Source organism: Ovis canadensis, chromosome 3, assembly GCF_042477335.2.
Source record: "Ovis canadensis isolate MfBH-ARS-UI-01 breed Bighorn chromosome 3, ARS-UI_OviCan_v2, whole genome shotgun sequence".
In the NCBI taxonomy this organism is placed as follows: Eukaryota; Metazoa; Chordata; class Mammalia; order Artiodactyla; family Bovidae; genus Ovis; species Ovis canadensis.
In genome coordinates this window covers 177253679-177278233 of record NC_091247.1, presented here as the reverse complement: position 1 = coordinate 177278233, position 24555 = coordinate 177253679, and the positions used below count along the sequence as shown (strand labels likewise).

Sequence of the window (24555 nt, the reverse complement as noted above, 5' to 3'; positions counted from 1 at the left end):
ATTAGTTTATAAATATGTTATCCAACAATATTATTTTCAATGGAATGGTCAATCAGGTGACCTAGTCTGCTACATATCTGTAATCAGAAGTCTGAACAAACTCTAAGAATTCTTTTATGTAAACAAACATTCATTTTACAACTGGTTTTTCTTCTTAATTTTCAATTAAAACCATAGAAAATAATTAGATGAAATGTAGTCAAAATGAAAATATAGTTAAACACTGTGTGCTTTTTCTGGGAATTAATCTCTAATGGAAGAGTTCTGGAAAAGATTCAAAAGCATAATCAAATATGAAAGAGCATCACAGTGTCAGTTATAAGAACAAAAGAAAAAGCTTTCAATAATATTAAAGATAAAAGTCACCTTTGCCTTCTTTTCTCATTCCTTCTATAAGACCAAATATTCTAAATTTTAAAGATGATATAATCCCCTGGATGAACTGTACTTAGGAAAAATTTGTAAGATTTGTATTTCACATGCTTGCCAAGCTCAGCATTTTGACCCTTAACAAAATCCGCAAACACTGGTGCTATGACTTCTATTGCTATACATTCATGACAAGAGCCAATATTAGCTCTTCAAATATCTGCTCAGCAACACAATAACATAATTCAAATTCTTACTTCTAGAGTCTAAGAAACTCCTGAAGTTTTAACCCAAATGATGCCAGGACATTTGTGCTAAGCACTAGAGATACAAAATGAATATTTCTTTTTAAAAGGTCACAGTTGATCATTTGATACAATGAGATATGGAAGGTATAGCAGTAATTTAAGTGGGGAGGTAAGAAAGAAGGGGGTCTTCAGGAAAGCACTCAGAAGAAATTACTACTCTGGAAGAATGTGGATGAGAAAGACATAAACTAAAGTTCCTAACTAATAAATGCATCCCATTAAAGCCCTGAGGCAGAAATAGAAAAATGAAGCAAGTGAGGAAAAGCACAACTAAATCCTTAGACTGAAGACTAATCAAAACATAGTGACTGAAAGAGGATAATAAGCAATAATACAAATAATTGGCAACATTTTACTATAATTATTGACTATCTTTACTATATAGAATGGAGAAGGAAATGGCAACCCACTCCAGTATTCTTGCCTGGAAAATCCCATGGACGGAGGAACCTGGTAGGCTACAGTCCATGGGGTCGCAAAGAGCTGGACACGACTGAGTGACTTCACTTTCTTTCACTTACTATATAGAATGACTTGCCTTTTCCCTAACATCTTTAAGAATTTGGTAACTATTTGCCATAGTAAATTATATCTTTAAAAATTAAATGTGATTAAAGGTGCTATATGAAATATATCAAAAATGCTTCTGAACTATTTTGAAATGAGAAATGTAACATTAGGATTCTGGACTGGCTAATTTCAATCAGACTTAACATTCTATAAATGCACAATATTTAGTCCAATAAATATAATGCAGGTGTGCACTGAAAAGTTGTGTAATAAAATGGAAACACAGAATTTTAAACATTTGAACAACAGGGAACTAACTAATCTATGTAACCTGAAACCCCTAATTTAAGATGTTTTTCAGGTGAAAGTATAGAGTGCATTTTATGGTGGCACCTACTGGCAAAGTATAGAAATGCAGCCATACTATAGCTTAGAAGGTCTGATCAACAGCTAGCAGTGGGGAGGCAAGCGTGATCTTGATTCCTTCCCTGTCTGTCTATCGTCCACCTTTCCTTGAACTCAAAGATTACTGTGATTCCCCACCACCACCATCCTATTATAAGACAAGCTACAAGGGTTAAACATATTTTTCTCTCTGAGTTTTAAGGTTGAGAGACAGAGGCCAGGGTAAGATACAAGCAGCGGGTGGAGAGTGTAGAATGTGTCCATCACACTGACACTTCTGAAGTTTCATCCTGTACCTAATATTGAATCATTGAAGGGTTTTAATTAAGGGGGTAACATCTGTTGTTTTAAAAACCCTGGCAGCAGTGAGGATGACAGGATGGAGCAACTCAAGACTGGAGGCAGAATGAACAACTCAGAGATAAGTAAACCAAAAAATCCAGGCAAAAAAGGATGAAAGACTGAAAACAGACTTTCGATGAAAAAGGGGAATATGATAGTAGCAATAGGAATAGAGATTTAAAAAAAGAGAGAGAGTATCAAAAATGCTAAGTAAGAAGAACTATTGGATCTTCGCAACTGAAGGGATAGTAAAAGGGGAAAAAAGTAGTTTAAGATGTGTTCCAAATTCTGTTTGGATGGCTAGAGGGAAAGAGGCTTCATCAAGCTAGGTACTTTAGGAGGATAAGCAGGCTCGCCAGGAAAGACAAAGATTTAGTTTGGGAGACGCTAAGTCTGAGGTCCCTTTGAGGTAACAATATACGGGAAGTTAAGGAATGTATTTTTGAAGCTAGGAAAAGAGTTTGAATTTCGTATTTTTGAAGCTAGGAAAAGAGTTTGAATTTCACTGAAATATGGGTTAGAATTTGCACATATAAGTCAGGGAGGCAGATGGAAAATAAGAGGATGACACCTCAGAAGTTAATGGGGAAAGAGTTCTATGAAAGAAAACGATCAAATTTGAGGACTCAAAAGAGACCAGAAACTATGACAGCTAGAAGATCATAAAAGATTTTTGGTAGAATAGCTTCAGAGGAACGGAAAAGTGAATGAGTGTGAGTCAGTTAAACACAGATAAATAAATATTGAATGCCTACTCTATGCCAGAAACTGTGCCAGGGCTAGGGAATATTGGTGAAGAAAACCAATAAAGCCCTCAGAGTTTACAGCCTCACGAGAAACATATTTCAAACTATTAGCACTTGGGAGGGAAAATAATTGGGAATTGGAATAAAAGACAGCATTTTTTTTCAAGAATTTGAGCTATAAAAGAAAGGAACTGACAAAAACAGAGAAAATGACTTGTTTTTTCTTATAATGTTGATAGACTGGGGCTACAGGACTAGTTGGGGAAGGAAATGGCAACCCACTTCAATATTCTTGCCTGAGAAATCCCATGGATAGATACCCTGGCGGACTACAACCCATGGGGCCACAAAAGAGTCAGACACGACCAAGCGACTAAACAACAACAGAAGGACTGGCAGAAGCTGAAATTACGAAACAAAATGAATAATCAATGAACCCCTGTCCCAACAGGTTACCTATATTAATTATACTCACCATAGGAAATATCCTCCCTTCTCCCCATCTGAACTTCATGTCACCCCCATTCTCCATGTATGTTTAACTCTTTCAAGTTCATCCTTCAAGATTTCAAGATCCTTCAATCCTTTCAAGATTAAGCTCAATTTTAACAACCACTCAGGTAAACTCTCCTGACAATCTTATCCCTGGCTCCCACAAACTAGGTCAATTGTCCTTTCCTCTGTACATCCTTCTATTATTATATAAACAGAATATATGTCTTTGGTTTGTAATAACTTTACTATTTAAAATCATGAAATGAATATATATTTAACACATGAAAACATCACGTTACAGAAGAAAATAAGGAGTACTCAATCAACTATTATTTAGACACCCACTTCTTCAGTATCTTCTCTAGAATATAGAATATTAATAATTACTCATTATGACCAAATAATCCCACAGGAAATCAGTCCTGAATATTCATTGAAAGGATTGATGCTGAAGCTCAAACTCCCAATACTTTGGCCACCTGATATGAAGAACGGACTCCTTAGAAAAGACCCTGATGCTGGGAAAGACTGAAGGCAGGAGAAGGGGACAACAGAGGATGAGACGCTTTGATGGCATCACCAACTCGTTGGATATGAGTCTGAGCAAGCTCCAGGAGTTAGTGATGGACAGGGAATCCTGGCATGCTGCAATCCATGGGGTTGCAAAGAGTCGGACACAACTGAGCAACTGAACTGAACTGATGACCAAATAGGATATTCAAAATAATCAGCTGCTAAACTGAAGAACTGAAGGCTGTTCTCTTATCCAAGAGATGTCTTCTCTAAAACATACTTCTACCCTGTTGTACAAAAGCGTATGTACAAATGTACTTTTACCCTGTTACTTACGCCAACCAGAAATTCCTCCAAAAAAGAATGTAATTACAACAAATGGATTAAATATACGCACTTATATCTGCTCTCTTCTAAAGTACCACTAAAGCAACAAAAAAAGGCAAAGATTTTAAATCCATAAGGGAAAAGAGTGTGAGAGAGGAGACAATAGTCAAGAGCAGAGGCATGTTATGAAACTACAGAAAGAAGAAGAGCAGATGGAAAAGTAGTAACTGACTACCCAGAACAGAGAAAGCTACAAGCCAAGTAACTGCTCAGAGAAACACCAAGAAGTAGTCATCTCAGAAACTGAAGGCTATGGTGAAGGTGTCATTGCAAATAAGAAAGCTGATTAACAAGGAACACTTAGACCCCTAAATCTCCTGTCTTATTCTGAGCAGTCAGGACTAGTGAATTTCAGAATGGAAAGCAGGATCATGCTGAAGTAACTAAGCCAGGGAGGCTCCAGACCTAGAGGCACCAACAACTGAAAAGAGACACTGAGTAAAAGTCTGCATGTTCAATTGGGCGACTCAAAATCAAGTTACACTACTTCAAATCCCAGAATATTGCTAGCCAGATGGACTATATTCAGAAGGAGACTAAAGGATGCCATTGTGCAAATTTGGGGATAAGTTCCAAAGGAAAGACCTGTAGTTATTCACATTTGGAGAATTCCCAATAAACAAGCCAACTGGTGTGACTATGCTGTCTAATCAGGCCTCATTCTTAAATATGAAACAACAGTCTAGAATCACACCACATTTTAGGAGCACCTTTAACTTGAAAGAGGGCAAAAGAAACAAAAGCACTCAGCTTAGATAAAACAAAGACTATCCAGGAAGCAGATAAAAATTATCATAAAAATTAAATAATCTTAAAGAGATAAATAAAACATAAGACCGCATACAATCACATGGGAGAATAATGATACTTATCTCCCATTTACTCTTTCTCAGGAAACTACTTGAGCAAAATAAAAGGTCTAACCAATAAAAAAAACAAAGTCATGAAATCCAGGAAACAAAGCAGAGGCAAAGAAAATTCACAAGGTGATAAGGCTTCATGGGTGACACTCTGAAACAGGCCTGGCAAGCAAAAGTACATAGACTAAATGAAGAAGACAGATGACTTTCCAGAGAAAAATGTCTGCAAGGGCAAAAACCAGAACTGATAGATGACCTAATAAAAAGAAGAAATTGTATAGTTTCATCAGCAAACTTGATAAAGAATTAATGATAAATGTATAAAAAGCAAAGCAGAAGAAAAAAGTAGATAATCATTGACTTCAGAAAAAACAAAAATGTACACAAGATAGGAAGTATAATAATAGTATATAATATAGTTTAGCTGCAAGCAGTAATTACAGAGCTATAACAAGTGTGCATATGTGTCTATGTGTGTGGAAGGAGGGGGAGAGGAAAAGAGGAGTGTTGGGAGGTTAGTGAGTAGGTGGCAAATCCTCATCTGCCATGGTAGGAAATTAACAGGTAATGTCTAAACTTGGAACTTAAGTATAGCTGCATAGACTGACAAGGGTTTAATACCCAAAATATACAAACAGCTCATAGAACTCACTATCAAAACCCAAATAATCCAATCAAAAACTGGGCAGACTTGAATAGACACTTTTCCAAATAAGACATAGAGATGGCTAACAGACACATGAAAAGATGTTCAACATCGCTAATTATTAGAGAAATGCAAATCAAAACCACAATAAGATATCACCTCACACCTGTTAGAATGGTCATCATCAAAAAGTCTACAAATAACAAGTGCTGGAGAGGATGCAGAGAAAAGGGAATCCTCAAACACTGTTAGAGGGAATATAACCAGGTGCAGTCACTATGGAAGACAGTATGAAGGTGCCTTAAAAACTTAAAAATAGAACTACCATTATTACCCAGCAATTCTACTCCTGGGTACATATCTGGAAAAATTGAAAACACTAATTTGAAAAGATATAAGTACCCTAATATTCACAGCAGCTTTATTAGCACAGCCAAGACATGGAAGCAACCCTAGTGCCTAACAACAGGTAATTGGATTAAGAAAATGTGGTCTATATTCACAATGGAATATTACTAAGCCATACAAACAGAATGAAATCTTGCCATTAGCAGCAATGTGGATGGACCTAGAGAATATCATGCCTGGTAAAGTCAGAGATACTAAATGATAGCCCTCACATCTGGAATCTAAAAATGAACGTATATACAAAACAGAAGGAGACTCACAGACATAAAAACAAACTTATGGTTACCACAGTGGGTAGGGAATAAATTAGGAATATAGGATTAACAGATGCTACTATACATAAAATAGATAAGCAAGACGTATTTACTGTATAGCACAGGGAATATACACACTATCTTATAATAACCTATGATGGAATATAAACTGCAAAAATACTGAATGCTTTGTACTTGAACTAACATAACACTGTAAATCAACTATCGCAGGAGACCCTGGTTTGATCCTTGGGTCAGGAAGATCCGCTGAAGTGATAGGCTACCCACTCCAGTATTCTTGGGCTTCCCTGGTGGCTCAGCTGGTAAAGAATCAGCCTGCAGTGTGGGAGACCTGGGTTTGATCCTTGGGTTGGGAAGATCCCCTGGAGAAGGGAACAGCTACCCACTCCAGTATTCTGGCCTGGAGAATTCCATGGACTGTATAGTCCATGGGGTTGCAAAGAGTTGGACACAACTGAGCGACTTTCACTTTAGTTACTTTAGCTTTAGCTATGTAGAGACGTGGATAGACTTAAAGAGTCTGTCACACAAAGTGAAGTACGTCAGGAAGAGGAAAACAAATATCATATATTAACACATCTAAGGTCCGTCTAGTCAAGGCTATGGTTTTTCTATTAGTCATGTATGGATGTGAGAGTTGGACTGTGAAGAAGGCTGAGCACCGAAGAGGTGACGCTTTTGAACTGTGATGTTGGAGAAGACTCTTGAGAGTCCCTTCGACTGCAAGGAGATCCAACCAGTCCATTCTGAAGGAGATCAGCCCTGGGATTTCTTTGGAAGGAATGATGCTAAAGCTGAAACTCCAGTACTTTGGCCACCTCATGCGAAGAGTTGACTCATTGGAAAAGACTTTGATGCTGGGAGGGATTGGGGGCAGGAGGAGAAGGGGACGACCAAGGATGAGATGGCTGGACGGCATCACTGACTCGATGAATGTTGAGTCTGAGTGAACTCCGAGAGTTGGTGATGGACAGGGAGGCCTGGCATGCTGCGATTCATGGGGTCACAAAGAGTCAGACACAACTGAGCGACTGAACTGAACTGAACACATATTTGGAATCCAGAAAAATGGTACATATGAACCTATTTCCAGGGCAGGGATAGAGATGCACATGTAGAGAAAAGACATGTGGATGCATGGGGGATGGGAAGAATGGGATGAATTGGGAGATTAGGATTGACATACACACACTACCACATGTAAAATAAGTAGCTAGTAGTGGGCTGCCATCTATGGGGTCGCACAGAGTCGGACACAACTGAAGCGACTTAGCAGCAGCAGCAGCAGCAGCAGGAACCTACTACAGAGAAGGCAATGGCACCCCAGTCCAGTACTCTTGCCTGGAAAATCCCATGGACGGAGGAGCCTGGTAGGCTGCAGTCCATGGGGTCGCTAAAAGTCAGACACGACTGAACGACTTCCCTTTTACTTTTCACTTTCATGCATTGGAGCAGGAAATGGCAACCCACTCCAGTGTTCTTGCCTGGAGAATCCCAGGGACAGGGGAGCCTGGTGAGCTGCCGTCTATGGGGCCGCACAGAGTCGGACACGACTGAAGCAACTTAGCAGCAGCAGCAGCAGGAACCCACTATAGAATACAGGAAGCTCAGTTCGGTAGTCTGTGATGACCTAGATGGTTGAGATGAGGGTGGGAAGGAGGTCAAAGAGGGAGAAGATATATGTATACATATAGCTGATTCACTGTACTGTATAGCAGAAACTAACAAAATGATGTACAGCAATTACATTCCAATAAAAAAACAGCTGTATATAAATTCCATTTAAGTGAGGTGAATATAGAAACAAACACAAAAAATATTAAAAGTTGATTCCTCTGAGGACTTTATTACTGTAAGTCTGTAGTACCATTTGATTTTAACAAAAATATACCTATTTTGTTTTACTAAAAATAAAATATTCTTTAAAATTAATTATCTGCTGTGAAGAAATGACCAGTCAATATATTATTTGGAAGTGCAGAAGATGTCACTGATATTGACTATAAGTCATATTCAAATCCTCTTCCAAATTCACTTCACTGTAATAGATATCCATATAAGAAAATAGGGATTTCCCTGGTGGCTCAGCAGCAAAGAATCCACCAATGCAGGAGACACGGGAGACGTGGGTTTGATCCGTGGGTCGGGAAGACTCCTTGGAGGAGGAAATGGCAACCCACTCCAGTACTCCTTCTGGGAAAACCCCATGGACCGAGGAGCCTGGCTATAGTCCATAGGGTCACAAAGAGTCCGACACAACTGAGCGACTGAGCACAAGCATAAGATGATAGAAGGAAACAATTCAGAACAAAATCCTGAGAATAATTCTTCCTGGAATCTTAAAATGGAAAGAAGTTTCACAGAATAAGAAACAGTGATTAAGAGAATGGGTTCCAGGGTTAGAACTGAATTCAGGTCCCAACTGTGCTACTTAACAACGATGTGACTAAATTCAGTTTTTTCCTCTCTAAATTGAGTATTTATCTAGAATTTAGGTGGAATAGTCATGTGATTATAATTTATTAATCTAGATTTTTAAAATTGAAGTACAGTTGATTTATAATGTATTCATTTCTGGTGTACAGTAAAGGGATTCAGTTATAATATACATATTCTTTTTCATATTCTTTTCCAATACAGTTTGTCACAGGATATATAGTTCCCTGTACTAAACAAGAGGACCTTGTAGTTTACCTGTTTCATATATAGTATTCAATAGTTTGTATCTGCTAATCCAAAACTCCCAAATTATCTCTCCTTCCTAAATTCTGCCCCCCTCCTTATCTGGATATTTTGTTTCTCATTCCTAGTTTGGTTTGATGTTTGATCATCTCAATAGCTCCTATTTTTCTATCCGCTTGATTCTGTGAATTTTAAAGACAGACTAATAACACATATTTGTCATACCTTGGATTTGATATTTCTCCAAGAATTTCATCTAATTTGTCAATGAAATTAATAAAATTAGACAATCCTTTTATATGTGCCCTTAAAGGATCAGATGGTGATGGTGCATATCCTTTCCCTCCAAGCTCTATTGTTCTAATAAACGATGTGGCCACCTATGAATTAAAACAGATGGTTATGTTTAATGACTTAGTAAGTTAAAACTACATCTTATTTTATGAATTAAGCACATTTACATATTTCTATGTATATAGGTAAGGTGATGCATTTTTTTATGATTCATGCTACATTTTCATTCAGAAGCAAAACAAACAAACAAACAAACAAACAAACAAACAGGTGTCCTGCAGAAGGTGTGCCAGCCAGAGTGATGGCAACATACAGATGGAAACTGAGACTGAAGAGTTGAGTTAGGGACAAATTAAGGGCATAAGAATATGTTCCCAAGAGTAAATCACTGTTGAGAATTCCCTGGTGGTCCAGTGGTAGGACTCCACACTTGTACTATAGAAGGGACAGGTTCAGTCCCTGGTCTGGGAGCTTTACAGTGTAGCAGCAGCAAAAAAATAAAAGAAAGTATATCCCTGTCTATAAAGAATTAGACAGTGATATTCTATAAAGAATAAATATATTCTTCAATAGATTAACTACTGGCTACTGGAATTGTTATATGGAACAAAGGGAATTTTCAGTGCTAACTGTGTTGAGTTCTTCAAGGTTGGACAATTAATTCAACTCTTCTAAATCTTAGCTTCTTTATTTGTAAAATAAAGATTTAGATGAGATAATTACTAAGCCCCATCTAGCTTTCACATTTTAGGATTATTTGACCACGTGTAGTTCAAAAGGCCTTGCTTTTACCATGATAAAAAATACACGCTTGATGGTTATACATTAGACCATCTCCATCAAAAACAGAATGTTCTAAAGCTGCATTTTCCAAAGTATATCCAAAGAAAGAAAAAGAAAAATCTCTGAAATTTAAACAATCTGAAAAAAGTTCCATAGTTAAATTATTTAGGAAACAACAAATTAAATAGCAAAGTTAACTTAAGCAGAGTTCCTTATGGCAGGACTTCTCAGAGCTTTTGATATAAACTCATGAATTCTGTATATCCAAAAAGGGTATACATGATTTCCAACTTTTTGCCCTTGGAAATATTTATTCAAGGAGCCCTGAATAGGAACTTCTGCATCTTGAAATTATTTATTTCAGGAAAATTTAACTGCACTAGCATTCTACAGAACACATGTAGGCAAACACTGCTTTAGAAAATATTCCCTTATTAACTTTGAAGGATATAGTAAGAAAAAAAATACCGAAGACTTTCAAATACATGAGGTAGAACACATATTCACAATTTAAAAGTTGTACTATCATAGCTACAAGAATTCTACATTAAGGTACATGGATCCACAGTTCAGAATCTCTAGAAAATCTTGAAAATGTAACATGTCCATACCAAAAAGATAGACATCTGTTTCTCTCGAGCAGCATGTTTCAAATCAGTGAAGGCTTCTCTTCCAAGTCCTCTATCAGGAATATTGAGAATATGAGCCAGAGCCAAGTCATTCTTCGAATTCACTAGCAGGTTTAAATATGAGTAGATAATTTTCTTTGCTAGTAACCGTACCTGTACAATAAAATATTTCCTTTATTGAATATTTCTAAATTCACAAATCTTTTAAATATACAGTAAAATACTTATGATCATTCAATGACAAATGCTCACTCAGCTCTTTGGGAAATGAGAATTGCCGTATAAACGAAAAATTTGGTTTGAACAAAGAACATATCCTTGCTCATGAAACTAACCTGCCATCAATGAAAATCTGTAAATAACAACTATCATAATTGCTGGAAAATGTCTTCTAAGAAATTATATAAAAGGTACAGCTGCGTTTCTGATGAGACCTGATCTCATTCCCCTACATATATTTGCCACTAAATAATAGCCAATAATGAACTCCCCTGAAGCATAAGGGATGGGCCTATGGGCACTATTTGGTACTATACCCATGTCTCTTTACAGGGCAAGATATAAGGGCTGAAGTTAAATTGCTAAATTTCTTAAGTATTACAAGATACTGACTTAATACCAAGAAACCAACTGAGTATTAAAAGAGATTCAACCAAATGTTAGCAAATAATATCAAGTAGTTGTTGCTGACATTAACTACCCTAAAACACAGAACTAGAGACTGTTGAAGCACAAGATAAAAATAATATTTGGGAGAACCTGATATCAGGTTCTTTCATATATGCATAACCTGATATATATAACCTTTCATATATGAATAACCTGACATCAGTTCTTTCATATATGAATAATCCTTCACAGTCAAATGATAAACTGGGGCATTCAATGATCTTTTTCTTCAAATTAGTTAACTATAGCTTTTCAAGGCCTTGCAACTTCTACTACTACAGAATTAATAATATTAATTCCCACAGGTAACAACTACAAAATATTAGGTAAATTTTTTAAAACTTAACTATGTAAAGACACTGGATGGCATCCAGGAGCAGATACAAGCTGGAGAAGAACTTAATTTTAGAAGAACTGCAACAAAAAGGGTAAGAATTTCAAGTTTGTGGTTATTCAATACTAGGGAATTGTGATTTCCAGTAACAGTGACTGATCATGTGAACCCTTTAAATAACAAACATTAAATAGTAAATTAAAAAATTTAAATACTACTAAAAGATACTGGGAAGTATCCAAAAAATAGAAGCTGGAGAAACATTTAGTTTTAAAAGAATTCCAATAAGAAGGGTATGAATTAAGTTTGAGGTTTACTGGCCCAAGTTTCATGACTATGGCTGTGGAAAATAGACGTGACTGAAGGTGCCAGAGATTAGAATTCAGAGCTGGGAAAACAGCTAGAAATTTAAAAGAGGAAATTCTGGAAACAACTGAGATCATAAATAGCCAAAATCCCTAGCTGACAGCGAAATTATGCAAGCATAGGGAAGATTTCAAAGGCTCCATCTAAAACACAGACAGCAATCAGAAAGAAATATATACTAGAAAGATTGAGTTATAAAGAACTGGAGCTATGGGTCTGAAGGTTTCTTAAACCAAGTGCACTCCACAACTGTGGATAGCTTAAGTGACAGAAAGCTGAAGCTGGACAGGCTTGAAATATTCAATATACAAAGCCAACACCTGTCAGAACAACTGGAAAATTCAGGAAAATCCCTAGGAAAAAGGAATCCATGGAAAGAATAAGCTCCATATCGTCCCCAAATACTTGGCTACCTGCCAAATTTGGCAGGCAGAGGGAAGGGCTACAAAAGCCAAGCTTAAAAAAAAAAAAAAACAGTAAAGGGAAATCATAAGAGAGATATCCAAAAAGCTGCACGCCACCAAGGAGACAAAATATAAAGTTGGAATCCAGGCAAGTCACCTGCATACCAGAACAAAAAACCAATGTTCTGAACACAAGAAAAAACTAGAGTTGCTATAAAATATTACCTGAAATGTCTTGGTTTCATCCAAAAATTACTAGACAGTCCAAGAAAAAGGAAAGTGTGACTTCTTTTCAAGATAAAAAGCAGTCAATAGAAAATGTCACCAAGTGGACCTTAGAGTTATTAGAGTTATTAGAATTTAGCTGACAGAGATCAAAGAAACTGCTGGAGTCAAAGAACTAAAATAAAATGTGTTCAGTGAATTAAAGGAAAGTATGTTATTGGTGACTTAGAGGAAATGACAACAGAAAAGTGGACACTCTAATGGAAGAAAATTCTACAGACAAAAAGTACAGTAACTGATACACAATATTTGCTAGGTGTGCTCAACAGCAATTTGGAGAAAGTAAAAGAAACTATGCAAACATACAGATGTATCAATAGAAATTACCAAATCTGAAAAACAAAAGAGAAGGAAAAAAAAAAAGAAGAAAAAACCAACATATCTATAACTGAAATCTCTGTGGAGGAGTTAAAGAGAAAATATATTTGCTGAAATTATAGACAAAAGCAACCCCGATTTGGTGGAAAACATTAATTTATTGACCTAAGAAGCTACTCAAGTAGGAAAACACAAAGAAACTCACTCCTGTAACTTACAATTGAACTCTGACATCCAAAGATGAAAAATCTTAAGAGCAGCCAGAGCAAAATGACACATTAAGTATGCAAGATAAGGTGAACAGATCATCAAAAAAAGTAAGCGAGAAGAAACAGAAACAACATATTAAATATGCTGAGACGTGATCTTAAAAATTACTTCATAATTACAGTAGTCAAGATGGCATAGTATTGATTTCCTTCCCATGGCAGAAACTTTGGAACCCAAGAGATACTCAGTCTTAATTTTCCTATTTCCTTTGAGGCACTAAGGGGTGCTCCCCCTCTTATTTTTTAACAGATACTTTAAATAGAGTAGAAAATATGTTTTAATGAAAAGACTTCTCACAGGAGTATATATATTCCTGGAAAATACACAAATTTTCTTGCAAATTGCTAATATGTTACAATTTAATTCCACCTACTGTGAAAAAAAGGAAAAAATATTACATAATGAATATCAGGAAGTTTTCAGGCCTATAAAGATGGACTTAACCTGTCTTCATATAAACACTAATATAAGCCTTCTAATATAAAAACATTACAATTTAGTCATTCCCCTAACGAGGATCATTTAGATTCCTCCAAATTTTTATTATAAACATTGCTGCCTGTATATTCTGATATTGATCTCCCAGTATACATGTTGTGTTTTTACTGTACTACTTTATTATTTTAATACATACTGCCAAGTGTCGTTCACTTGTACCTACTTATACCCTCACCAATAGTGTAGGAGAGTTCCCATTTTCCTATACCCTGGACAATGCTTAGTGTTATAAAACTAAAATTTTTAATGATTTCCTCTGATTACCTGAAAGACTAGGCATCTTTTTAAAATTGTGGTGGCCATCTTTTTTTTTTTGTATTAATTGACTGCTCATTCTTTTGCATAACTTTCTATTGTGTAATTTGTTTGCTTTCTTATTATTAACAGTAGTTCTTTTTATACCCCAGCAAAGATCTCCTCTCAGTCTGTTGCTTACTTTTTACTACTGTTAACAGAACAGGTCAAGAAATTTTACGCTTTATAATGATTAAATTCATTAATCTTTTCCCTAATCTTTTTTGTTTTCTGGGTCTTAAGAAGCCTTCTCAACCTTGAGATTATAAATATTTCTTTTTAATAAGTAAATAAAAATTGTTAAAAAAAAAAAAGATAGCACAGTATTTACACTCTCTGAGTTGGGTGTCTTTCTGGACTATTCTGTTTCATTTATCTCAGAGAGTGGGGGCAATTGGTCATCTACATATAAAACAAATGAACTTCACCTATACCTCACATCTTTTATAAAAATTAACTCAAAATAGACCACAGACCTAAATGTACCAGAAGAAAACAGGAGAATATCTTCATGAATTTGAATTAGGAAGTTATTACATATGAGACCAAAGGTACAATCCATAATATGAAAAAAAATTGATAAATTGGATTTCATCAAAATTAAATTACCTGTATGCACTCTCTTCTTATTCTCACCCTTTCAACTACTTTCACCCTGCTCTAGAATCCTGTTTTTACTTTCTTTTTTTAAATTCTTAGATGTTTCTCTTAGAATCTTCACTTGAAATCTTCCCCTTGGCTATTATCTTAAGAAAATAGATTCAGAAAGGCTAACCTCAACTTATGTTCAAAACTTATAAAATTCATAAACTATGCAGTGACTGATAACTTAGCTAAAGACACAATAATTTATCATCTGTAAACTCTAAGAAAATATTTTCCTTATTAAAATTAAGATTTCTTCATATTCTGTCTAATCTCATTAAAATTAAAAAGCATAAAAGAGTTAAAAGGTAGAAATTAAAACTTACAAATCAATAGAAAGTTTCTTAGACAACTATTAAGGAAGCTTCAAGTTCATATATATCTTAAAAGCAATTTTAAAGATAACATGCTTTAGGATTACTTAAATTTCACGTTAAAAAAAAAAAAAATTCTTGAAACATGGGAGGCAGTCAAGGTCAATTAAAAAAATCTCAATGGACAGGAAAAGGTTACCTTAAATATGGACTCAAAATATAATTTAAGCAAACCTGATTAAAACAAAGTTTGAATCTTAACTCTATGAAATTATTTTTCTTAAGTATTAAAGATACTAAACGTTACCTTTGCAGAGAGGATCTCTGATTTTCCAGTATAAAGTAGCAATTCACATATTTTCCTTCTTATCACCTGTTATAACTCTGCATATCAGTCAATTATAATTCTCTACATAAGTATCAATACTTTCTAATACTTTGTTTTCTTAAGTCTTTCTACTACTTTATGGGTTCTGTGAGAGCAAATGATGTATCCTCAGGGCTTAAAAGAATGACTGGCATTATAGCAGGTAATTAATCCATTTTTATTAATAGGTTCTCAATCTGCTTTTATTCAATGGTAAATGAAGGAAAAACTAATACATGTAGCTGGCCCTTTTAGATTATTTCAAAATTGAAATTATTAACAAAAACTTGTGTGCTAAGTCACTTCAGTTGTGTCTGACTCTTTGTGACCCAATGCACCATAGCTCACCAGGCTTCTCTGTCTATGGGATTCTCCAGGCAAGAATACTGGAATGGTTTGCAATGCACTCTTCCAAGGGATCTTCCGGACCCAGGGATCAAACCCATGTCTCTTATGTCTCCTGCATTGGCAGGTGGGTTCTTTACCACTACCATCACCTGGGAAGCCCTTATCTGGGATCAAATTAGTGATTACATATTTTTTATTACATTGGCTTACAAAGAAAAGTACTGAGGTACAACTGAACTAAAATTGTCATTAAGATCTAAAATTTTATTGTAATAAAAGGTATAACATAGTTCTCTGCTTTATTTCAAAAGTCTTTCATCTCTACTTTCACAGTAAATCATAATACATCATGTGAATCTATAACGCAAAAGTTTCCATTTTAACCTCACAGTGCACAGTCTAAAACACACAGAAAGGGTGACACAAATTCCCAAAAACCAAAGCAGAGAAAAGAGACGTTGTAGTCAGAAACTTTTTTACTCTTTCTACATTTAATTTCATGCAATCTCTATTTCACTGTGCTTCTCCTGTCCAAAAACAATGAGAGTTTACCAATATGTATAATTGTGATCCTCACTGGGTATAAAATCAGGGCTTAAACTCCCACGTCTCCAGCTATAGGAGATTTTCTTTAGGGTTAGAAAATTCTGTCCTTTTGTGATGTTAGGAAAACATCAGGCAAAAACATCTTGGAGTCCTCACAGAGTGTTTCTTTTAACTCATGGCTACAATTGGAAATCTACCCCTATCATTATGGTCAGATAACATGGCAGTTATGGTTTCCCTGCTCTTGTATTTGCAAGTAGGTTTTAAAGTGGCTCTCTGGAAAAGCATTCCACATAAATACAGTTATGATACCCAGAAGCAAGGGCCTAAATTGAAAAAATCCACAAGATTGAAGCTTTTACCAAGATACCAAAAATAAAGATACTGTTCCATTTATTTGTTTAATAAGCTGATTCTATCCATACCACAAAATACTTGCAATGTTTGTTTAGGAGTTGAACAATTTTATTTAAACTTTCTGAGAACTTCAAGTTTCTTTTCCTATCCCTTAACTATTATTGAAATGCATATATACTCAATCTTAATTTGAAGAAAGTCAGTTTTTCTAACTTGAGATTAAAATTTATACAAGTATTTTTTTATTTCTTTGTCAATACATAAATTCTTACATTTAATGAACAAAAAAATTAGACCAGAACTAATATACTCATAGAATTTTTTATTTAGCTGATTTTTTGTGTGTGTGGCCTTTATTCTATTTTTCCCTTCATTACTTCAGAATTTCTAAAGCAATAGTTTAATACTTCAGGGAAAAACAAAATGAAGTAAAATAAAATAAGGCAACAAAAACATTGTTTCTCCAACTCATTCCATTCATCTACTTGAGGAACTGGTATGGCATTAGTAGGCACACTTGGTGATCAAAATATATCTTCGCAAGACTACAGCCCAAAAACTTATTTTGGAATTTTAATAGAAATATATTGCCTTCCAAAAATACTCTGCAAAAGAAAAATTAGAGTTCTGCAAGTAACAGAAAAATGGTTGAGAGGATGGCTGTTACTTTAATAGTCCTCATAAAATCAAATCCATCAGCTAACTGGTGGATAAAAATCTCTCAGAAAATATAATCCAAGAAGGCAAAAGATAAAAAGTAAAAGATTGAAACTAAGAAACTACCATTGTTGTTTTTTAAAATTTATTTTAACTGGAGGCTAATTACTTTACAATATTGTAGTGGTTTTTGCCATAAATTGACATGAATCAGCCATGGGTGTACATGTGTTCCCCATCCTGAACCTCTCTCCCACCCTCTCCCCATCCCATCCCTCTGGGTCATGCCAGTGCACCAGCCCTGAGCGCCCTGTCTCATGCATCGAACCTGGACTGGCGATCTATTTCACATATGGTAATATACATGTTTCAATGCTATTCTCTCAATGCTAATCTCTTCGCCTTCTCCCACAGAGCCCAAAAGTCTATTCCTTACATCTGTGTCTACTTTGCTGTCTCGCATATAGGGTCATCGTTACCATCTTTCTAAATTCCATATATGCGTTAATATACTGTATTGGTGTTTTTCTTTGACTTACTTCACTTTGTATAATAGGCTCGAGTTTCATCCACCTCATTAGAACTGATTCAAATGCATTCTTTTTAATAGCTGAGTAATACTCCATTGTGTATATGTACCACAGCTTTCTTAGCCATTCATCTGCCAATGGACATCTAGGTTGTTCCACGTCCTGGCTATTGTAAACAGTGCTGTGATGAACATTGGGGTACACCTGTCTCTTTCAATTCTGGTTTCCTCGGTGTGTATACCCAGCAGTGGGATTGCTGGGTTGTATGGCAGTTCTATTTCCAGTTTTTTAAGAAATCTCCACACTGTTCTCCATAGTAGCTGTACTAGTTTGCATTCCCACCAACAGTGTAAGAGGGTTCCCATTGTTTTAAATAAAAAACTAAAGGCTTACAATGAAGGCCTTCAGTTTCTATGTACCAAGTACATAAAAAGTTCATTCCAGTTATCCTGTGGGCTGTTAATAAAATCCTTTTTCATGGTTATCCCTTTAAGATAATTTTTTATTGTAAAATAAGTTTAGTGGTGATAACTTTATATAATTCACACCCAGTATTTGAAGCTACAAATATTAGGATCTTTGAGTTATGCTGGATCCTTATATGCAGCTGGCATAAACCCCATTATTTGGGCTCTCTTAATCATTTTTATAATTTCTTTTTGTTTCTTCTAACAAAGACCTATTATATCCCTTCCATAAATTCATCTAGTAAATAGAGAAATAAACTGGGATAAAAGCTGTACATTCTTATAATCTACCCATTTTCCACAGAAGATATAATTTTTTAAGAGGCTCCTTATTAGGATATTCCATTGGAATAGGCTGGACCTCATTGCTGGTCATTTAGGTCATTTTACATGTATAAATTAGTTCACTCCTTCTAAATAAAAGGCACAATAACAATTATTGCTTCCTCCCTGTAGTCTTTAAGATAGATCAAAAAGACCTATAAGTGATCTACCCTCTTGAGGTATGAAAGTACTTCTTAAGTATCACAAGAAAAGATGAGGCAACTTGGTAAGCATTTTGTCAAGGTAGGAGGAAAAAACAAGCAAGCAAGAGAAAACAGTTAGAATCACTGAAAGAACCTATGCCTAAGCAGGAAACAGTCAAAGGTAGGCTTGGATATTTTCTTGTACCAGAAAAGAAGGAAGTACTCAAAAGTCTAAGAGGACCCAAATTGAAGTGGACCCCTACATTTTAGCACCAAAGATTAATGACTAATTGATTTTAAAATTCTGAATAAATAAAAATTTGTAAGTACATAGTAATATAAACACACATAAAAAGAGAAAGAAAACAGAAAAAAAAATCTAATTTGCTTCCTATAAGTAACTATTACGCTAACTCCTAAACTGGTAATTAAAGGGAATAGTGATCCTGCCATTTTTAGGGAACTGTACTTCATCCCAGTTAATGAGATAAAGCTCTTCTTCACTGAGAAATGACAGAAAATTAGTGCAAAGACATGACAGACTTGGAAACTAACCATTCTGCAAGTTCTAAAAAAATAACTGATTCATACCAGGATTATCAATGCATGCTCAAAACCATTTGGTGAAAGGTTACTGGGAAACAGGATATTTATAGTGTCAGACTATCACTAGACCTTTTTTGACAGCAAAAGAAAAACTACATCTTTATATTGGGAAGAACTCACAAATTCAGGACAACTTGAGTTTGTGTCTCTTGTGTATTGGTTGCTTAGTTGTGTCAGACTCTTTGAGACCCCGTGGACTGGAGTGCACCAGGCTCCTCTGTCCATGGAATTCTCCAGGCAAGAATACTGGAGTGGGTTGCCATTCCCTTCTCCAGGGGATCGTCCCAAACCAGGGATCAAACCCAGGTCTGCTGCATTGGCAGGTGAATTATTTACCTTTTGAACTATCAGGGAAGTCTACTGGTATGATACCAAATGAAATACTCAGCATTGGTTATGAAGTATTTATCAGGAAATGTTAAACCTCAACCTAAGCAAGCAGTTAGGTGTTTCCAGTTTATTGGAAATAGAGGAACAAGTTAAATAATACCAGGAGGAACTCAACAGAAAAATTAACAAGGGAAAAAAAAAGAATGGAATGCTAAGAATCTACGGAGACATAAAACTCATTATGGGGACAAACGGAGAAATTTGAACTGGAAATTTAGTAAATGGATGATATTAGGGACTACTTCAGTTTTCTTGTATATGATAATGGTATTGTAGTTCTGCCCTCATTTTCAGGAAATAATATGCTGAAAAATTTTAGGGCTTAATCGTCATGATGTCAGCAATTTAACTTTCAAATAGGACAGAAAAAATATTAGATGCAGATATACACCACATTGTTGCTACTGTTTAGTCACCATGCTGTGTTCAACTCTTTTGCAACCACATGGACTGTAGCCCACCAGGCTCCTCTGTCCATGGGATTTCCCAGGCAAGAATACTGGAGTGGGTTGCCATTTCCTCCTCCAGGGATACTCCCCACCCAGGGATCAAACTCACATCTCCTGCTTGGCAGGCGGATTCATTACCACTGAGCCACCTGGGAAGACCATAAAGTACATTATTCAGTTTAAAAAGTAGGCATACAGGTATTTACCTGAGGCTTAGTCACTCAGACATGTCCAACTCTTAGCGACCACATGGACTGTTGCCCACCAGGCTCCTCTGTCCATGGGATTCTCCAGGCAAGAATACTGGAGTGGGGTTCCATTCCCTTCTTCAGAGTAACTTCCAAAACCAGGGATCAAACCCAGGTCTTCCATATTACAGTAAAATTTTTTACTATCTGAGCTACCAGGGAATCCCATAGTGATAAAATATATTTTTGAAACTGCAATCTGGAAAATATCCTGGTAGTCCAGTGGTTAAGACTCTGTACTTTCACTGCTGAGGGCCAGGGTTCAATCCCTAGTCTGAGAACTAAGATTCCACAAGCTTTGAGGAGCAGTTAAAAAAAAAAAAAGTTGAGGGATTACTACTGTTATTAGGAATCCAGCAAACTGTTCAACTGAAGGCAAATTACAGTAGACCAAGCCTGTATTACTTTTCTATGGTTTGTTTGCACAACAAATCCTGTTATCAGAACTCATGATACATCATTTATTCTGCTGCCAAGAGTAGAGAATAGATTTTTCAATTGTACATATCCTCCTAAGAATCAACCATTTAAAAGGCTAACTGGGAAGTATACCAAATACAAAAATTCAAAGAACTCTGGCCACCCGTATCTTTAGCTACTTTTCTAAGTATCTTTAGATACTTAGAGAGATACCTATTTTGCACAGTGCCTGTTACCATGTACAAAACAATAAACTGATTATTACTGATATCATGCTCTTGCCAGTCTCTAATGTACTGCTCTTTGCAAATATATTTTTACTCAACAAATTAAAAACTTGTAAAAAGTAACAAAAAAAAACTGTAATATACAATCAAATTCATAGCGATTTGAAGAGGATCATATCCAGCTTTAATTTACTCAGTTTACCCATACCTTTTCATTTTCCTGGTTGTGTTTACTCATTGGTGATGCTGGTTCAGAAAAATCAGTCTCATCATCTACTGCATACTCTCTGCCAGACAGAAAATCCAATAGGCGACTCTGTAAGAATTACACAATATTACTACAATCAGCTGAGAATTCCACTGCTGCTCCATAAGGAGTAGTACATGTGTGCTAAGTCACTTCAGTTGTGTTTGACTCTGTGCAACCCCATGGACTGTAGCCTGCCAGGCTCCTCTGTCCATGGGATTCTCCTGGCAAGAATACTGGAGTAGGTTGCCATGCCCTCCTCCAGGGATCTTCCTGACCCAGGGATTGAATCTGCATCTCCTGCATTGGCAGGCAGGTTCTTTATCACTAGCATCACCTGGGAAGCCCCCATAAGGAGTAGAGATCGTTTCAACTTCCATTATTCATAGTACTGTCATCATTTAATATACCTAAACAGTCAACTGAATCCCAAAGACCTTTTTTTCACTAGTTCTTTGAGGCTCAGCTGACTGTAGAGAAATAAACAGGCTGCCAGTCACCTGCTTAGGCTGAGAAAGTCTTCTTGTGGTCTCTCAAGCCTCACCAACAGTAAAACCATCTGTTGGGCTACTTAATGGCTTCCTGAGAGTCAGGGAACCCTGGCACACTCATAGAAGGCATGTATTGACGTTCCCGAGATCTCTAAGGACTGCTAAGCTCTTCTCAGGACTTTTCTCGTAGCTCAGCTGGTAAAGAATTGGCCTGCAGCGCAGGAGTCTGCCTGCAGTGAAGGAGTTTGCCTGCAATGCAAGAGACTGGGGTTCAATTCCTGGGTTGGGAAGATCCCCTGGAAAAGGAAATGGCAACCCACTCCAGCATTCTTACCTGGGAAATCCCATGGACAGAGAAGCCTGGAGGGCTACAGTCCATGGCATCATAAAAGTTGGACATGACTTAGTGCCTAAACCACCACTACCACCACCAAGCTCTTCTCAAGATTCACCATATTTGCTCCTCAGCCTAGGTCTCCTGGAGGATTTTGTCCTCCAGATAATTGTTCAGTTTATGAAAGCAATCACTGTACCAGTTCTCCCTAGAGTTGAGTTAGAAGAAAGACTTCTATGCTCCTAGATGGGGCTTCCCTTATAGCTCAGAGGGTAAAGCGTCTGCCTGCAGTGCAGAAGACCAGGGATCAACCCCTGGGTCAGAAAGATCCCATGGAGAAGGAAATGGCAACCCACTCCAGTACTCCTGCCTGGAAAATCCCATGGTCAGAAAAGCCTGGTAGGCTATAGTCCATGGGGCCACAGAGTCAGACACAACTGAGCAACTTCACTTTATGCTCCTATATGCCCATGGGGCCCTGCATCCATATCCCTCAGGAGCAGAATTATAAAAGTAGGAAATAAAAGGGAGAGGGGTATCATTCAAATTATGTTCCCAGAACTTCCCTGCATTACCTTTATCTTAACTCCTTATAATTCTTACCTTATTTAGGCTACAATAAATCAAAAACAAAGAATGCTTATCAGGATCATGAAATTTCAGGATCTTTAAATTCAGAAATCTTTAAAACTTTCTGATACATATCTTTAAAGATACTTTAAGATATTTAGCATATTTTTAAAAAAATCAATCTAAGGATATTTTCCTGCTCATTTTTTCCTCACTCCAAGTTTCCTTTGAGTAATGTAAGTATCGACCAAGTTGTTAGTCTTCTAAGATTTAAACGCAGAAAATGTTCTACTTCATATATTACTATCTCAGCAGTTCCCGCTTCTTTCCTGATGTTCTGCAGAGGAGACATACTGATATCTGGAGGCAGAACATCTTCAAATGTAGAACCTTATATATCGCACACTATTAGTTAATTCACTTAAATGAAGAAACTTGTTAGAGAACTTAGAGGCAAAGGATAAAATGAAAACAAAGACCTCAGGCAGATAATACTCTCACTGGCTTTTAAAAACTTGTGTTTCATTAGTCTCTCTAAATTAGCTTTGTGAAAAATAGTTAAAAATCATCTCTAAAAGTAAGCACATAAAATATAACTAGAGGGGAATTATTAAAAAAAACTGTCTTCAATCACAAGTATCCTTATTATGGTGGGGGTGTGTATGCCAGGATATGCATGTACCTGAATGTATTTTGAGAAGTTACAAATGGGCAAGGATTTTCATGATGGCCCAATGAGGCAAGGACAACAAACCAGCTGCCAGTATCCATTCTCCCCTTCTTCCTTAGTATCTGAGCTTTCTTTTTGTTTCTGGCATGTTACTACACAGAATAAAAACTATATTCTCCATCCTGGCTAGCATCTTGGTGTGGCCATGTGACTAAGCTTTGGTTAGTGAGATGGAAGCCAAAGAGGTACACCACTTGAAAGGAAAAGAGACTGTCCTCTCTTACCACTTCCTGCTGCAAGAAATGCTGATACAACATCTGGAGCTCCAACAACTACCTTGAACCACAAGTGATCTTGAGAGTAGAAGTGAAGAACTAAGATGGGAGAGAGGGCAGAATGACCGAAAACCCCTACGTATCTGATAACCATGAACCAATCATACAAATCCTAGATGCTTACTCACCTTTAGACATCTTTTACAAAGGAATGAAACAAACTTCCATTATCTTAAATAACTGTTATTGTGGAGTTTTCTATTCTAAGAAGCCAAAACATTACTGCCAAGTTATTGAAAAGAAATATTTGTAAAATATTTTATTATCTTAGAAATTCCAGGAAACATTTTCTTCTAATTATGGCTACAATTATTATTATTTTTTACCACTGTTTAATTACTACTTTAGTGGCACTTGGTAAATATTAAGATAAAGAAATATATTTCAATATGTTAAAACATACTAGATATATTCAAATATATTCTAGAATAGTATATCAACCAAGCTATGAAGGATGATACTCCATTAACTTTAAAATTCATACTCTATAAAAAAAAATAAAGCAATGAATATGTCTGCAAAAAAGGAATAGAATATTACCTCATACAGAGTGTATCATACTGAACATTCTCATTAAATCATACTCCACCTTAGTAAAAAACTATTAATCCATAGTCATAGCAATTATTTATACTATATATGCCAAATGAACAGATGCACCCTAAACCAAGAAAGTAAAATACAAAAGCAATCCTTGACATTATTCAAAAAGAAATCACACATTTGGTATTGATTTACTAACAATGTTTTAATCTAATAATTAGCTGTCCTTATAATTTA

General features: G+C 36.1%; 1 protein-coding gene across 2 annotated transcripts in view; it reads right to left on the bottom strand.

The window, feature by feature from the left end:
- PARPBP (PARP1 binding protein) overlaps nt 1-24555 on the bottom strand; it is a 61725-nt gene that overhangs the window by 24357 nt on the left and 12813 nt on the right. For both annotated transcript variants that reach the window (XM_069585166.1, XM_069585167.1), the window contains exons 4-6: nt 21337-21444; nt 10635-10805; nt 9172-9326 (exon numbers count right to left, since the gene is read on the bottom strand). In XM_069585166.1, the coding sequence (XP_069441267.1) occupies nt 9172-9326; nt 10635-10805; nt 21337-21444 (434 nt within the window). The remainder of the gene's footprint in view (nt 1-9171; nt 9327-10634; nt 10806-21336; nt 21445-24555) is intronic.